This window comes from Cynocephalus volans, chromosome 1 (genome assembly GCF_027409185.1).
Source record: "Cynocephalus volans isolate mCynVol1 chromosome 1, mCynVol1.pri, whole genome shotgun sequence".
NCBI classification, from domain to species: Eukaryota; Metazoa; Chordata; class Mammalia; order Dermoptera; family Cynocephalidae; genus Cynocephalus; species Cynocephalus volans.
Genome location: NC_084460.1, coordinates 288,551,962 through 288,570,643, shown reverse-complemented (window position 1 = coordinate 288,570,643; position 18,682 = coordinate 288,551,962). Strand labels below are relative to the sequence as shown.

Genomic DNA, 18,682 nt, shown 5'->3' with positions numbered 1-18,682 from the left:
GATACCTCCTTTTTGAATTTCCTAAATTCTGGTGATCTCATGCCCTTGGCATCAACAGCTCTTCCCCACAGTCCCACTGTGACCAAATGTAACCTACAGTTCTCTCTCAATATACTGTTCTCTTGAGAATCTGCAAATAGATCAGATTCAGGATGTGTGATGAGACATATGTTCCACTTCTCAATTGACTAGTGACAAAAATGGAGAGGCTTCCTGGTCTCAAATAGCAGAAGGAGAAAAATCAACAGAGCCATGAGACGTCAGGGGTCACAGTCATAGGACAGTGCCTCTGGACTGAGGCAGTTTTCCACCTGCACCCCGTGCTAGTTCACTCTGCGTGTCTCCAGTCCCTCCACTAATCTCTCTAGCACCATAACGCAGGGCTGCCCCTCCCAGGATCACCAACCACAGCCCCAAGGAGCAAATACGAACACCAATACTTCTTGTAGATTATTCCAAACACACCAACCCTTCCCACACCCCCAACAAAGTTCAAGATAAAAGAATAATAAGTTCTTCGGAGTAGACTAATAAACCCTCAGACTATTTTTAAGTTAGCTTCACAGCATTTCATTTGCAAAAACCAGAAAATATACCCTTTTTAATATGGTATATCAGAACACGTATTAAACCCCCGAATTCAAACACCACAGCCTAATATACATTCAAAGCTCCAAAGTCTTTGCAAATTACATTCTCTTCAAGTCCCCGGTCTGCCCATCAGTCTTCCTAGAAGAAACAAAAGTTTTTCATTTACTTTTACTTCTCTCCACCCAGCAGCTCTCAGAGCTGAAAGCTAAGTATGAAAACTCTATTGGATCCAGCTCAGGAGAATTAAGACCCTCAGTTCTGTGGCTTCGCCTGACTTCCTCAGCCCTGAGTAAGGTCTTTGCTCACCACGGGGCAAAATTTTGAACTTCAGTTCATAGGCTCATCTGGGCCAGGAACAGAGAGGCTGCCCTGTCATTGTGCCTGAGATAGGAGGGAAACAGAAGACCACTGATAATGAACACAGAGAGAGTTTTCTTTTTCCATGCCAGAGAAGAGTAGATGGGAGGTAGTGCTGCTGGGGTCCCAAACTGTTCTTGTTTCACCATATGTCATTTCTTAATGGAGACCCTGACTGTCCTGCAGCTCTAATAAGTGCTCATCAGTGCCCGAATCCTACTACCAAAAAGGTTACAAGCCCATTGAATAAGACATTAATTTGATTCACAAGTGGCCATGGTAAGGACCATATCACCTATCACTGCCTGAAAAGGAAGCATAATTTGTCATTGATGCATAGTAATCATCAAAGGATTGGGTTTATTTTTCTAAGGAAATGGTTATCAATACTCCAAAGAAATTTTAGGGGTATCGATTTTAATCCATATCTGTATCCTTCCAAAACATATGATAAAAGATGAATTACTGCTTGATGTTTCCAAAACAATTGCTGAAAAGATCTACAGGATATTTTAGGAAAAATACCTAAGGTATTCTCCCAGGAAAAAAGATAAACTAAGGCAATAGCACCCCTTTGTGGCAATGTGAGGGTATACAAATTATAATTAAGAGCATTATTTTATAAGGGTCTTTTTTAGAATTTCCTGTAACATTACATTGAAAAGGCCTAAAGAATCCTCTAATAATCCTTTCCTTTGCCTCAGGAAGAACCACACTAGTATCTTCTCACAAATTTGGAAATCCACTATGGTCTTTAAAGGTCTCCAAAGGAAAGATTCCATGACCTCTTCCCATAAAACATTCCAAGGTTTTACTTTCAGGTCTAATAAAACTACTTTATACAACAGCATGCACCCTTTAAACATGCCTCTTTGGCTGAGATGAGAAACAGGTGGCCTCCATTCTCTTTTTCCTTGATGGTGTCTTATGTATCCTGTGACGGCCATGGAGACAGATCCATAGCAAAATTGTATGAAATTTTGGTCAGAGGAGCTTATCATGGCCTCTCTATAAAACTTTCCAAAGTAGAACCTGCAAATAGCATATCCACTGTTTGGAGCCAAAAGTATTTTAATAACCCAGAATGTGCAAAGCAAATTTCTTTTTTAGAGAGAGCTTCATCTTTCCCTCCTGTAAGGGAAATCTGCAGCCTCTGTACACGTCCGTAACAACCCTACTTCCACAGAGGAGTTGCCCAAACAGGTTCCAAACAACTAGAGGCTTTTGAATAACAGTATCAGTTAATTTAACCTTTTAACCCGCTGCACGTCATCCGAATGCTAGACAGAACTGAAATAAAAATTTTCATTTTTCTCTGTACTTTTATTTGCCTCTCTAAAAGTCTAGCATAATTATACCTTTTCTATTATTGAACTAAAGTCTACTTTACATTTTTTTATTTCAGCATTTTAAATATTAATGCAATTTTAATTTTCTGTTATTGTTGTTATTGTTATATTCTATATTATTTCCCAGTGATCTCCAAATTATAGAACAAACTGAGCTCACCCCAGTTCATTCTGCATGCTTGTTTTCATGGAGTTGTTACAGGCCTGTGCTTCTTTTTTTAGTTTTTTTCCCCCATTAAACAATCATTATTTTTTTATTATTGCTACTTTGAGTAACCAAGAATGTAGGTCTCTAGTTTTATTTTCAGAGTTTGTTTTTTAAAGTCCACAGTCAGTGGAGATATGATTAGCTTTGTCCTACATTTGTCTGTGGGAGTGAGTTTCTAAGGGATGAGTTAAACCTAATGATGTCTTATTTGTGTTAGGTAAAGATGTAACATGCACAGGCTAATTTTTAGGTCTTTAACTGTAAAACAATACAGTAAAATAAAAGACAAATTCTTATTCCATAATGACTTTTGATCTCTTCTGTAAAAAAGAGACAGACTTATGTCTCTTTAAAATAGTAATAATTAACATCCATCCATAAATTCATCTAGCACATACTTTATGCCTGAAGGCGGATAATATATATTGTAAAAAAAAACAAGCGGCTGCATGTTCATGCCTTAAACCTCACTATAAATGAAATATGGTCAATATATTCATATTGTAGTTTGTTGGTATTTATACTTGTCCTTTTATTTTTGGTGGCTGGCTGGTATGGGGATCCAAACCCTTAACCTTGGTGTTTCAAGATGGCTCTCTAACCAGTGGAGCTAACCAGCTCATTCTATATGACTGCAGTAATGCATTTTGCAATCTATTTTAAGCTAAAATTAGCAAACAAAAAAGGGGGACAACAGTCGGGACACAATGATTTTTTTCTTTATTCATTCATATGTATAAACAGTACCCTGCATTAAACTTTTGACTGTCAAATGATTTCTAGTCCAAACAAATGAAGCCATGTCAACTTTGGAGGTCCTTTCCCACCCTCTAGTGGTGATGAACTGCATAACAAATTCATAGTATATTTTGGCTCTCGAATACCCTTGGGATTGCATCTGACAAGTACAGGAAAGAAAGTCGTACTGCGAGTGAGAAGAGAGGGGTTCAAGTCCCAGATCTGCATTACTCACTACGTAAACTTGAGACTTCACCTGACCTTCTGTTACTCAGTTTTCTCATCAGACATAGAGTAATGGTTAAGATTTGCAGGACTGCTGTGATGGTCACAAGAGAAAATATAAGGTCAAATGTATTTGGACATGGATAAAACATAATTAGATTTCTTTCTTTAAAAAAAAAACACAAAAGGCATAAGACATTTAATCAATTGATTTGATCTTGTGGTGGCCCCCATGGTCTCTGCCTCTTAGCACTCAGACTATTCAGAGTGGAGAAATGTGGAGAAAGCAGCCTCAACCAAGAGCTCAAATACCAGTTCCCCATGATAAACTGGCATCATGTGTCCCGTGATTCTTGGAGAAGGCCACCACATGTATTCTTGCTGAATATGGTTAACTAGAATCTAATCACAAAGGAACAGTCAAACAAGTCAAAACCAGGGGCCATTTTGTAGAAAAATAAAAGGGAAAAAAAAAGAGAGATCTATTCTGGACTCTGAAAATGTTAGTATCTTCAAAGACTGATGAGGCTTGGGAGTATTTATAATTAAAGGAGATTTGAAAAAAAGAAAAGAAACTGTGAGAACTAAATGTCATGTATGATTCTTGATTGCATCCTGGACTGGGGAGGGGTATAATTTGGGGCCACTTGTGTAGATTTGACAATTCACTTTATATTAGACCACAGTGTTGAATCATTATAAATTACTTGACTGATCTTTTGAGTTTGGCAGTTTAGGAGAATATCCTTGGTCTTAGTAGATACATGTCCAAATATTCAGAAATAAAGTGTCATGATAATAAAAAAAAAAAAGTGCGTGCGTGTGTCTATGTGTGTTTAGAAGTGTACGCATTGTATCAGCCTTCCAACTTTTCTGTTGTTGGAAAATTTGCAGAATAAAAAAAAAGTGAAACAAACGAATGATCTTAGGTGTCCCACACATTGAAGATGCATTTGGGTTCATGATTTTCTCTTTTGAAATGCTAATTTCCCAGGAAGGGCTCTCTTCTACAATCATTTTGTCATCTGAGTCTTAAGTAAAATGATCTCAGGGAATCAGAATTTTAATTATAAGGAGACAGCTCCTCTGCAAATTTCTGGCAATTTAGTAAAACGGGGGCAATAATGATCATGCTTATGGTTCCTAATTCTCCAGGAGCTTTACCACTTGCTCTTTATGTTATTATTTTTCCTTCAATTTTTCCCTCCTCAGTTTTGTTTTGTTTTTTATTGCTGTTTGTTTGTTTGTTTGTTTGTTTGTTTGTTTTTATGGAATATCATATTTGCAGAATATTTATTTTAACATGTTTCAGGACCTCTCTGGGTTGCAGGCAGACCTCCTCGGCTTTTGTTACTCTTGTAATGCTAAACTGTTCACTCTTCTCTGACAAATGGTATGGCTTCAGACTCCATACTTCTTTGCAAATCTTCTTGCCTCTGCCTGTAATGGCCTTCCACCATCTCTTAGTAAAATGTTTGTCAAATGTCACTTCCTCTTTCTGTAAAATCGTGCTCGATCGCATTTAATGGCCTCCCTGACACTCACGGTTAATCTTTCTTCTCTGTACATTCTTCCTAATTACACTGGATTGTAAGTACACACATACACATACATACATATTTGGCATCTTTACCAACTCTAGCATCTAGCAGAACATCAGGTGCTTAGCAGGTGGAGAATGAGCATTTGTTGACTGAATATATGAAAGAAATTTGTTAAGCTCTAACGTACTAATGTAAATTACTGCAAAATGTCAATGACAGTTACACATGTTAGTTATTAGTGTTTGGTTGGTGGTGCAAGAGAAAGTAGACTTAACAAGAGGCATGGGACAACACAAATGAAAAATGTAATATAAGGTGGGTGATTTTAGAGCAGGGGGGCTTTGGAAAGAGAAGGAAAAAGTAAAATGGCCAAAAATTCATTTACCCCTCAGTACCCTTTTGCCCAGACCCCAGATGGCTGTTTTCAGAACTGTGGCATATAAGATTGTCAACACAGTATGAGAAAGTTTACACCTAACTGGATCTTATAAGGTCAGGTCTAGCCACTCCACCCAAAGCCCCTGGGTGTAGCTAAGAGGTAAGGGAAAGGTGACAGACAAGATGAGGAGGGAAGAAGGACATGGTGTGTCCTATTCTAGATCAGCCCCTTGACCTTGCTTTCCATATCCCTGATAAGTGCTGAAATGTATCAATACCTACAGGTGCTGCTGAAACGTGCAGGACTCATCCCAACTTAGAAAGGAAGTAGGGAAAGATGAAGTGCTGCCCTCTTCTGGAAGCTTTAGCAAATCTGCACACAGCTCATCAGATGGTCAATAAGTTGTGTTAAAAGAGTGCTCCTTCTGTGACTCAAACTGAGAAGACAGAAAGTACAGCATGGAGGGAAACCCTGTAATTCAATAGACTGTAGTATCAAACAGCTGTTTGCCACTGAGAGTTTTCCCACTTACAATAAATAAATAAATAAACAATTCTTTGCTTTTGTGTTTGAATTGGGCTGTAGGAGTATTTTTAGAAATTCTATGGGCATGTAACAAGGGCTAAACCACCCAATGGGCAAGTTCTCATGGGTTTAGAGTGCCTGCTCAGCAAAGCTGGGGCAGAACAACAGAGAAAAAGAAAGAAAAGACAAGAGGAAAAAGAGAAGAGTTTAGCTTCAATAAACTGATGCTGAATTTTGTAAGGAGAAAATCTAAATAAAGTTAAGTAGAAGTTACACAGACATTATGTAAGTTTTGTATTATTTTAAAGATAAAATTTTATATTAAATTATTCATGGGGGAAAGCTTCATAATCATTTCTGTTCTCAGGGACTGTAAAGATCTTAATTTACTACACTCAGTTTATGTTCTGTCTTAAATACATACTTTTATCATTTAAGTATAGAATGTCTTTCTAGAATGGTTCCCATGATATACTGTTTCTCCTTCTGTTGATAAAGCTGCTTTTGTTTAAGAAAAAAAAAACTTGATTTTTAGGAATGAGTTCAGTAGAGATTTATCTTTCAATGTGAATTGCAGTCACTGGCTTTCCACTGTCAGTGGTACTTGCATTTCAATCTTCTCTAATTTTTCTCTCTCATCGTCAACAAGCAGGTACAACTAGTTAATTAACGAGTTGAGATGGACATACGTGATAACTGTGTGCAAAACCACCTGTCAGGAGCCCATATGCTTCAGCAAATTATTATAACAGCTTTACAATGACATGCTTATCTGTTTCCACTCTTAGCATTAATTAATTTATTTACTTAGTAAGCATTGAGATGGTTGGAGAGCTCCAAGATGAAAATATACATTCCCAGTCCTCAATGAGCCTACACTTGACTGCAAACACTTTGGGGCTGCATTTTTTTGAATCAAAAGAGATGCTCCTTGGAAAAATGAAAAAGAAGTTCCATGGTCAAATGTATTTGAGAAACCAGCAATATTATATCCCACAAATTGCAATTTCCATTGCCCATCTGCAAATCTAAAACTTTGATAGAAAAGGAATTTACTTAACCTGTTGTAGATTGGATGCTCCCCAACCTCACTGAGGCTTAATCCCCACTGTAACTGGTGAAGGTGGGAAATCTTATTATGGTAACTGAAAGATGCAGCTTTGAAGAGGTGATTATAGGACCAAGCCACAGTGAATGGATTAATAATGGTGGTCAGGGGCGTGGTTCTGAGGGCTATAAAAGGAGAAGGTCTGAGGAACTCTCTCTCTCTCTGCTCACCTTTTTTTGCCATGTGAGACCCCTGTAAAGCCACCACCAGAAAAGACCCTCTCCAGATTTTTTCCCTGCATTTTGGACTTCCCAGCCCCTGAAACTGTAAGTGATAAATTTTATTTTATTTATAAACCACCTAGGTTTAAGCATTTTATTATAAGAAACAGAAATGGGCTAATACACCTGACTTTCTCCAGGCTACTTCTCTGGGTAGCAGAACAGAGGGTAACATCCCTCAGACAATGTTCTTCTCTGATAAGTAAAAGGATTATTTATGGTTATGTATAGTAAGTGCAAGGGAGAGAAGGAGAAGCGGGGATATAATTAGAAGAGTCGTAATGGCCTCGCAGATGTGAGAACACACTTGACCAAGGACTTGAAGGATGAATAATCGTTTGCCAGCATCCCAGAACTACGGGGAGCATAAAGAAGAAGGAAGAGTTAGGCAATTCTGGAAGGCATCTCTGGGGCATTTAAAAGTGAGAAAGAACCATGGAGGGTGTGTGGATGGGCATAGGTGAAGCAGGCAGAGGAGGGGAGGTGGCGGAAGATAAAGCTAAACGGGAAGACCAGGGCTAGGTCACACAGAGCCTTGAAATCCATGCAAAGTCATTTATCTTCCATTCTGTAGGCAGTGGGTGGGAGCCCTTGCAGAATTTTGCATGGTGGAAGTCAACACATGACCCCTCCCTTGTGGATGTGGAGAATGAATCTGGGGACAGAAGGGAAGACTGGAGGCTAGAGTTGGGGAGATGGTGTGGGACACTGAGCCTATCGTAAAACTGCATGATCATCTTGCAGACATGCTAGATTCAAGAGAAAGAAGCCCAAATTCTAAAGCTGCTAGAGTGGCCCCAGTCTCCCTTTCTCCTGCTCTCATGTCCCGTGCTTGTCTTACTTTCTCCTGGTGCACCAGGCATTCTCAGAGGTGGGAGACAGTGCTTTGCACTTTTCTGCTCAAACTAAATGTTAAAAAGAGCCCAGGTGTTGAATAAATGAATGACTGAAAATAAGCATTTGCATTCAACCATTCTAGTCTAAAATGTGCTTTTATATTTATTATCTTATTTTTTACTGATGTAGAAATCAAAATACTTGGAAATTCCATGAAGCGTGGAAACTGACCAGCAGATGGATGTGCTTGACTTCTCCATGGGTACCTTGTTTCATTATTTAGGTTTATATCAGACAAGTGACAGCACAGATTGGGTTTCTTCATAGATTACACCCTGAATGATAAGCATCCTTGGTTCTGTTGGCTTCTCCTGAAAAGCCTCTATGCCTTTCATATGCAAAGTTGACTGGGTTTGGAAGGATTTCTCTTGACACCTTTTGGTCCTTGAATAACGTTCTCATTTTCTAAAAACCAAGTCATTAAATGTAGCATTCCAAATACCAAATACCATACCTGTCAAAACAGCTGACAGCCAGGGGTTATTAACTAGCTCTAATGCAGCATTTACTTCAGAAAACAAATGCTTTGAAGTGACAGTAAGGTTGTTTTTCCCCCTTTAAAGTGTCTGCTCACAGCATTACTGTGGAAGCCCAGAAGCTGGATAAATCTTCATGAATACATTATTTGTGTTTTGTGTGTTGTTGTTTGGATCTACACCAGTACTGTAGAAGCTGGTATTTATGTGTGTATGTGTGGGAGGAGGTGTGTTCTCTTTTCAGAATGTGGAAAGTGTTAGATGTGCTCAAGTGTTTACATTCACAGGCATGTGCACGCACATGTGTGCTCGTGCTCACGCGCAGCTTGCATGGCTGATCTCTCACCACACCAGTCCACAGTTCACAAGAGAATGACACAACCAATAAGTAACATTTAACTTTCTTTCAGGAGTTACATTCTCAATCCCACCTCACCCTTGGAGGTCTTGCTCTGAGGTGGTGCCCTGCTTAGCTGAAGTCCTAGTTGAATTTGTGCTCTCCTATGAAATTTATAATCTAGAAAAATTAAAAGGCAAAGAGTAATTAAATAAAAGGATGAATGAAAGTGAAGGAAGTTAAGTTTTAGGAAGAGAGCAAATTCAAAGAGGACAGGATATTAGGCAGTTGTGTGTAAAGCAGAGGGTTAGTAGATAGAATCGCCTGGGCTTATATCTCATGTCCATACAGACACTCACTAGCTGCAAGACCTTCAACCAGTAACAGAAACTCTCTAGTGTCAGTTTCCTCATCTGCGAAATGGGGGTAATATTACCCACTTCATAGGTATGCTATGAAAGTAAAATTAGATAATATAATATTCTGATCACTGTGCCAAGCACGTAATAAGTCCTCAACAATACCTATTTTAGAAATCTACTTTAAATGGAGCAGTGCTTTCAACCTGAAGGATAAAGTTGATTTGTAGCACAGAATAAAGAACAGAGATTTATCCAGCAGGTGACCTGGGTAGAAAACTTAAAGATGTCTAGTGCTTCATGGGTAAAGCATTCACAATGTGAATGTATTTATTCTTCCGGGTGAAGTGTAGTACAACTCTGAGCCACTATTTCTGCAGTGTAAACATTTATTCCTAATTCACATATAATTTAAATTGGAGGTAAATTTACCAACTAGTTAGAGAGACTGCTCTTTTCAGGAAAGAACCTTAAACTATGTGCTTCAAACATGTTAATGACAAACAAATAAACCATCAAAAAACAAGAAGAGGGCCGACCCCGTGGCGCACTCAGGAGAGTGTGGCACTGGGAGCACAACAGCGCTCCCGCCGCGGGTTCGGATCCTATATAGGGATGACCGGTGCGCTCACTGGCTGAGCGCCGTGCGGCCGGTCACAAAAAATAAAAAGTAAATAAAATAAATAAATAAATAAATAAAAAACAAGAAGAAATTCTTCATTTTAGCCAGTTAAGCTTTTTCTGATTTTTTCTTTTCAGTCTGCAAAAGACGGATAAGAATCTCCTTTCCTAGAGACTCAGGTTGGATTAAGGGAATTACAACGTTCAGAAGATGTCATAAATCCTAACAAAAACACCTGCACTATTCATAAAGAATGCACAGCCCTCAGAAACCACTGTCTGTGATTCATTATTTTTCCCCTCCCAACAGTATCAAAAAAGTATACTTAAAAATCAGACAACCTAAAATTGCAAGACTAAAGTAATAAAAAAGACCCAAAACAAATATCATCAGAATATTTTCTCCTGGATTACTACAAGCATTAAGCTTATTTATCCCAAAGAGCACATCTTCTCTGTGGTCAAACAGTTTTGTTTGATTCAATTATTTTAAAAGCCAAGTACAGTCTGCAGAGTGCACTTCTGACGCTAGGTGGCACCATGGGTCCACCTAACGTTATGCTGCTTTCCACAAGTTGGGTTGCTAGCCACATCTAGGGCATTCATTTCAATAGTTAAATCAATACATTTCATAAAGAGCATGTTTGTGACTAAGAGAACAAGGAGTTTAAAACTGTGGTCGGGGACAGCTTTAAGTAAATGCTGAAGTTGGCAAAAAAAAAGAAAAAGAAAGAAAGAAAGAAATATCCTGTATCTTTGCATCTTTTGTCCTCACCCTAGCAGATGATAACTTCCTACACAGCCTTAACATTTTCATTAAATTTACTCGTACCTTCATTTAAATAGAAGAGTAAGTAGTATTAGGGGTCAGGTGAGCTAGCATTTCTGAAATGATACCTGTAGCCAATTTCTACTTATGTTGCTTCCAAGCCACACATGAGAACTACAGGTAAAAAGAAATGTCATATGTAGACTCCCTACTGTATGGTAAATAACAGTATCTAATTTTTAATTTGTCAGAGAATAATTAACAAATTTGATTAGATCGAGTGGTGTATCAAGGACTGGATAGAGGAAAACAATCTGCTGCGGGTTTAGGCATAAATGAGGTGCACCGCCTATAGAGAGTTTAAAATCCGTAATAAAACTGACTAGCATGTACTATGTAAAGTGAGTGCTACTGGAATGAACAAAGCATGCCCTCTGTACCCACCACTTTGGAACACCACTGACTACAACTGCTCTCAGAATTTTGCAGCAAGCAGGGAAGCTGAATTTTTGAAGAAGGACAAGCTATAAGGAAAAGGAAAAATAATATTTTCCAGCAGGTTAATATCTATCCAGGTCTTTTCATACATATGTTATCTCATTAATCCTCACCAACCACCATATGAGGCGGACAATACTGCCCCCACATAACAGATAAGAAAACAGACTCAGAAGAGTTGAGCAAGGTGTTCAAGGTCACACAGAAACTAACTGGGGGAGTCAAGATTCTAACAAATTTTCTTCCTTCCTCTAAGTCTCAGGTTTTTATTCAGCTGGTCAGTTATGACCATAGACTCTGACAAGGGATGTCACCTCACTCTGATATCCTCAGTTGTAATGTGGGATGATACTCATCAGATAAGACTGTACAGAGCATGTCTACAGTGATGCAGGTGTTGTCTGAGCCTGGCACACAGTAGGAACACCAGAGATGACAATAAATGGCACACAGCTTTCATTATGCAAACTTCACCTGAGAACTCTGTCCCTTCCATGGGTCAAAGAACGCTGCAGTACACACTTCAGCTACTTGACACTTCTACCTGGAGCCCTGGTGGGTTAGGTTGGCAATTCGGACACATGCAGGGACTGGGACAGCAGAGTCAGATGGCAGATGCCCTCAGTGTCCTTTTGGCTCAATACCCACCCCATTTGTCAATTGGCTCAGGACTTCCTAGAGAACATGCTCCTGTTTATTATACCTTCTCTCCTACTCCAAGAGAATAAATGGGAAGATTACTGCAGGCGAGGATGAGTTCATTTTGTTTCATTCTACTCAGTAATGAGTTACTGAGAGACTGGTCATGGAACTACTGAACTTTAAAAGGTGAACTCCAAATATTCTGCCCCTTGAAATATACAGAGGTTAATAAACATGGAATGGCTAAATAATCTGTCAAAAGGACTCAGCCCATACTGCAGTTGGTTCTACAAAGAAAGTAATCTGAGTTACTGTCAACTGAGTTCTTTATATGAAAATCAAATCTTTCCAACATTTTATTTCTCATGTTACTGGATTTAGCTGCTATTTAAAGGTAATAAGAAATCTTTTTTTCTTATTTAAATATAGCATTAATTAAAACTCATAGAGAGCTTCACAAAAAACTAAAGCCTAACATTTATATAAACCAGACAGGACCGTAGAGAGAACATATAAGATGATTCTTTTTTTTTTTTTTTTTGCACTTGCTTATTTTAATACAACTATGCCAAAATACATGGCAATAGATCAATTTAGCCACTGACAGTCTTACATGTTATATGAATTTATTCCATATTTCACAGAGCTAGATCCAATCTCTTCAGTAAATATCATTATTATAACAAAAAACTATAATTTCTTTGTAACACAATTTTTGTTAACATAACAGTTTATTTTACAATTTGAAGTTAGCACAGATAAACACTTCTCTAATACAATGCTGACCTTGCATGGTGAGCTTAGTGGGGCTTTCCAAGCGCTCCTATTGGGCTTTTCCATATTTGGAGATATATGTCAGGCTGGCTTACATGAAGAACGGAGCAAACATTAAGAGCCACTTGTCAAATTCACTGCATAGCCTGGAGGAAGCTCAGTGGTGGCAGGAAGGTGTGTGCTAATGAAGTGAGCTCAGCTTTGGCTGGTTGGCTATGTATTCTATTTCTGCTTTTCTTCCATTTCTATCTTGTGATAGAACCATAAGCATACAATTCAATCAGCTGTATGAACTGACTACAAATCTGTCTCCATACGAGTGGCTTATAGAACATGTTCCCAGTTCAGGTCTGATGGGAGGATCTGGAATATCACAGTCTCAAAAGAAACCATGTTTGCTCAATACTTGAGCAGAGAAAGGTGGAGAAGCGCCCCTTCGTCACACTGGTTCAGAGTGGCACTTGCTCACCAGCCTGTCTGTGGTTCTCCCCGTCAAGACACTGTTTCCTCCCATCTGCCATAAAACCTTAGCCTTTAGATGAGAAGCATTTGAAAATGCATCCAATTGATCAGATGAAGCATCATAATAGATACCCCAGGTCCGTAGGCTAGGGCTAGACTAGAGCATGCATAGCCTTGGCAAAGCAAGTCATGTCCGTGCTAGTGGTAGCCTCAGAATTCTAAAGAGGAAATACTGGTGAAGCGTCTTTGCCCTTAGGTTTTGTTTTGGATTTTTTGTTTGTTTGTTTTTTTAGCAATTTTAGAATCATGGCTAAATTGAGAAGGCGACGCAAGGATTTCTCATATTGCCCTTAAGCTTTGTTTTGTTTTCTATTTGATCCAACTAAAGGTGAAATTAAATAAGGACACAGCCTTTAAGCTCATGTTATTCGGAGTTGGAGGTGGTCACTGAGTGATGAGATGAGATTTCCTTTCAAAGTCCTCATTTCATACCCTAGAATGTCACTTTACATGGATATCTTTTGTGTTTAGCTGTCTTCACACTCTCCAGGCTCCTACATGTTTTATGTGCAAATGTCCTGGCTATCTGGAAAGTTAAACAAAAGCTGTGTGAACAGACTCTGAGAAAGAACAGTTGTCTTCTCAAAGCTCGAAGGCAAAGCATTGCAGGGGCTGCAGGACAAGCCAAAACATCCCACTGCTCTGGGGATTGAGGACTGAGAAACAAGGACAAAATCAGATTGTGTGCGAAAAAATTTTTTTTCAAGTGTATGGAGAGAAAGGCATTTATAGACAGAGATTTTGAATAGATCAACAAAAGATCACCAAGTGTCCCACACTGTGCAGGGCGTTGGAAGAACACCTCTGAACTGGGCACTGTCCTTGCCAAGGGATCCACCTAAATCTTTCATCTTAGTCTTCACATATTCTGATCCTGAATCTCTGTCTTTAGATTGTTTATCTTTCTTTATTTTCTTTCTTTTTTTTTATGTATCTAAAAACAATTTTGACATCTAGGCAAGTCCAGAAGCACCCTCTGGACACGCATCAAGCTCTGACTACCCTAAAATTTTCCTTCATTACCCAGGAATGCTGGCCAGATTCTGGCACATGGACGTAGCTACAGAGCCCGTGGAACAGGAGAAGCCACTCTGTTCTAGAGGCAGCCCAGGCAGGGTCTCATTACGCTCCAGCAGGGTTATCAAGCTGAACGGGTATATTAGGAGCTCGGTGAGAGGCCAGAGGGCTGCCATCAAGAGGAATAAACATTTAATAACTAATCCTGAAGGGGCCAGTTGAAAGGAACTGAGCTTACTAGCCTGAAAAACAGCCACAAGTCTACAAAAGGGACAGGGCTGGACGAGGCCTGTCCTGGGTGGTGAGGACAGAGGTATCATGGCACACAGGGCTACAGAGCAAGAGGTGACGGCTTCAGAGGCAAAGGCACAATAGGTAGGTGCCTAAAGAGATTTGAGTCTGTCAGACTTTGAAATATACACCCAAAGGAAATTACAGATGGCCTTTCCTTCCTCCTCCCCCAAGTCTAGGATGATGAGAGATAATCCAGTTTAGAAAGATAATCAAGCCTCAGGGAGAAGGTGACGTTTCAGTTCAACACTTGGGTCACTACTAGCTGTGATTCCTAGATTCAACATGGGGATCTGATGTTAAAAAAATGTCAAGTGCACATGCTCGTCATTGAGTGTGGGGTGTGTGAGGGTGTGTACTGGAGAGCATGGCTCTCATCTCCTTCTTTCCTGGGACAGCTAATTCAAATTTTTCTTGAGAACCATTGTTCCAAGGAGAGCTGCATTTGTTTGTAGACACATCCTAGCTGCCCCATTCTTGGAGGAAAGTGTGGTTTTCCATGGCCTGTGCACCTGTTGCTGTTCCATCAGCTGCAGCAGCAGACCACACATGGCGCCACCCCCAGTGGGGTCACCGACGAGCGAGGCCTTCCTCAGCCAGAGTTGGAAGAATCACGTGAACGTCCTCTGCTGTCTCTAAACGCACTCACATCTCTTTCTCCCGAGCACGTGACCTTCTACTCTATTACGGAGAACAAGAGGACAAAGTGATGCGTGCTCAAAGTTCAATAGATGCCTTCTAACACAGCTGAGAAAGTAAATCAACTCTCTAATGGCAGGCACAGGAATTCAGTCTAATTTCCAAAGAGTCGCATTATGAAACGTGGGGTTTCATTGCAATAAAATTCCAAGGAAATGTCCTTAATTGCCCCATGGCTAGCCTATTTACTCGGGGGTGAATTAAGATAGAATAAAATCTGCTTTTCATGCTTCTGAGTTTCAGAGAATAACATGTGTTGTGGAGCAAACTGTAAATGCTTTAGAACTTATAGCTCTTTCCGGAGCTTCCAATTTTCTCTTAAACATATTTTGAAGTTCCGGTCAGATGAGTTTATACTTTCTACAGATCCTGCATCGGCAGTAGCTACCTGAAGCTAAAACAGATTGCAAAGTCCAGCAGACATTCCCTTCACCTTTGTCTATACACCTTTGTCTAGTGGTGGGCAGTCAGTATGGGCCCCAGCTCCTGAGGCTGGGGCAGTCACTTCTGGCCACCTCTGTACATCTCTGCTGAAGCAATGTTAAGTACTTTCACTTAACTCCACCTGCAACACACCTTAGAAAGCTCCAAACACGGTATAAAGTGGTAAGTGACACACAGGACAGAGAAAACTGAAAAGAGAGAGGATGTAAACAACAATCTAAAAAGAAACACAGTTCCTTCTGTACGAGGGGTCATGCCCCATAATGTGGTTGAAATGGCACAGCCTTCCTACGGCCAGATTCCTCAGCAGAGAAGTACCACTGGGATTGCCTTAGAAGCTAGTGACTGCTATTCTTTGTTTTAAATAGATCACATGGTTTTCCCATGATTTCCTAGTAAGAAGTCTATTCATCTACTATTAAGAATTCTGGGTTTTAATAACTACCAAAAATTCTAGTATTAAAAAACAGACAAAAAATAACTGCTTAAAAATTGACCAGGGTGATTGTCTGATAAGGCTCGGTGTTCCATTTTCATAGTTGGTGTATAAATATTCATACTTAGAACAGGTTTAAATGGCTTCTTGTCTTGCATTCCTGAACACAGGGCAGTGTCATCTTGGTTGTAACTTAAAGAAGGCATTTTGGTCAGGACCATGGTGGAGGGCATGGGAATTAAGTGAGAAGTGGACCTTCGGTAAGTATCCATTGACTTTAGTTGAGTGCTAAGTCATAGGAATACAGAACAAGGTTCATCTAAGCTATGCTTATCCCTTTTTCCCTAGAATATAGAAATATGAGGGTACTTCAAATAGTTCATGGAAAGGTTCAGATTATCTTTCAATTCTATTTTTCCATGAACTTTGAAGTACCCTCATATATACTACAACTGGTCATAAGCCACAGATGAGCAGCCCAGAGGCCAGCCTTCTATTTCATGCCCTGACAGCCCATCGACAACTTAGCTGTGTGCAGAACTTCCGTCAGTAGGTAAGGAAATTACTAGCACATAAGTAGGATGACAGGCTTTCTCATGTTGCTACATTTTGAAAAATGAAGAACATCCCATCAGGTGAGCAAGGAGCTTGCAATGCACAGGTACAAAGAGAGTCCCTGTCTCTATTCTGGAAGCTGATCCCCGAACCGGCTTTCATTGAGAGAGGAAGTGGCTTAAGATGAAATCGCTATAAAGATGATTAGAAAAATAGAAAACTGAAACAAAGAACACGGAACCTCTCTGAGGTACTGAGCATAATGTTATAATAACAAAGATCATATACTTGGAAATTGGTTATACTAGTGCAATCCTCTGCCAATTAGCTAAAATTCTTTTCTTTCTGTATCCAATGTTTTGAAACTTTAAATATAGGTAAATGTAATATGTTGGCAAGGGCTTTAATCAGCTATAATGGCAGTTTATCTTAGTGAGGTTGTGCTATTGTTTATGTATTTATTCAGTGTCTTATTGTTTCTACTTCTTTTATTTCCAAAAAGTGTTTGAGTTGGCTACGTTTATTTATAAAGGCATTTAACATTTTAAATTGAAACAAAAAAATTCTAAATAATACCTGAGATGCCCTTGACAGAAACCTCTCATTTCTTGTGTTTGTAGATGCCTCATATATTCATAAATCAAATCCTCTGCATATTTAAGCCAGACAAAAATACAGAGAAACACAGTGGCTTTCATTGGGGAAACAAACAAACAAAAAAATTATTCTGCTTAGTTATGTTTTTAAAATAGCCTGACATTAAAAAATAATTTATGAATATGTAATTTGTTAATCATTAATGGGCAGTTGTCCTGCAGGTATCATCACTAGCTTTAGAATTTACTATTTAAGAAGAGTTTTACGAATGCAAAGATTAGCATTGGGAAGCAGATTACACTCCAGGATGACATTGTCTTATTTAACACCCATAATACTTAACAGCAACAACAATTAAGCCTCACAAATTAAGTTGATATATTGAATTCTTATTGGGTGAGTTACAGAAAGGACATTTACGTGTAGTGATTTTCCCCTGTACTAAATTCCCCATACACAGCCATGCATTCAAAGGAACATCAGAACAACATATTGTACTGTAAAAGATTAAGTGACATTTCAGTTTATGCCTTTATTTCTTGTCTCTTTTCTCCAAGTAATAAAAGAGATCTTATTTACCATGCATGAACACTCGCATCCTCTTGGAGAACATTTATGATATTCTTGGGATAAGAGAGAAAAGTCATTTATTTAAAGCTCGCCTTATTAATCTACAGTTCTGGGTAAACATCTAGATTATCTGGTCAGTTAAGTTGTCTGTATGGCCTAAGAAAGAAGAAAGACTAGCTGCCATATTCAATTCAAATGAGTTGGCATATGAATATTTATAAGGACATTAATATTCACAGTCTTACAATCATGCTCCAAGCTAAATAAAAATAAAAGTAAAACTGCCACAAATATTACAGTATAATAGGATAAGAGCTAAAAGATATGTACAAATTCATTGACAACATCTGTGCAAGTGTTGTGGACAAAACATTGAAAAAGAAATTTACATAAAACAAAGTAGATAAATTTATCAAATGTTGATAAATTTTCGGAGACAGTATAAAAGTACACAAAACATGGAAGAGTGGAAGAATTTTTAAAAATAACCACTAAGCCAATACATATAGTACAAGTTTAGTACATTTATATTACAGAATGATGGAAACCAGAGACAAAAACGGTTTGGTAACAAACAGCAAAGAAAGTTTCACCGGTCACAAGGAAGAAAGACTCTTCTGTTTAGGATGAAAACACAGACTGCCAGAACTCAGCCCCCATCCATACACACGCGGAAAACAAAAGCAAATGCAACAGTTTCTACAGCAACGAGACAGACAGAGGTGGGAAGCATTCGGCATGTTGCATCACAGGAAGTCAATCACGACTGGCTAACGGTGATGGTACCTGGCTCTGCTGCAGGTCGCTGGCTTGCCTGAGAGGAGTCGCTGACGGAGGGGGCACACCTGACGTGGACGCAGACCGGCCTAACTTGCAGCTCACCTTGGGTTCTGTGGATGAGGCAGAAAGACAAAATATGAGTGGAGCAATATC

The 18,682-nt window shown here is 39.1% G+C and overlaps 1 protein-coding gene across 1 annotated transcript in view; it reads right to left on the bottom strand.

Annotated features, from left to right (window-relative positions):
- NYAP2 (neuronal tyrosine-phosphorylated phosphoinositide-3-kinase adaptor 2) overlaps positions 1–18,682 on the bottom strand; it is a 240,050-nt gene that overhangs the window by 20,641 nt on the left and 200,727 nt on the right. The window contains exon 5 of the mRNA XM_063097781.1: positions 18,536–18,639. Within this exon, the coding sequence (XP_062953851.1) occupies positions 18,536–18,639 (104 nt within the window). The remainder of the gene's footprint in view (positions 1–18,535; positions 18,640–18,682) is intronic.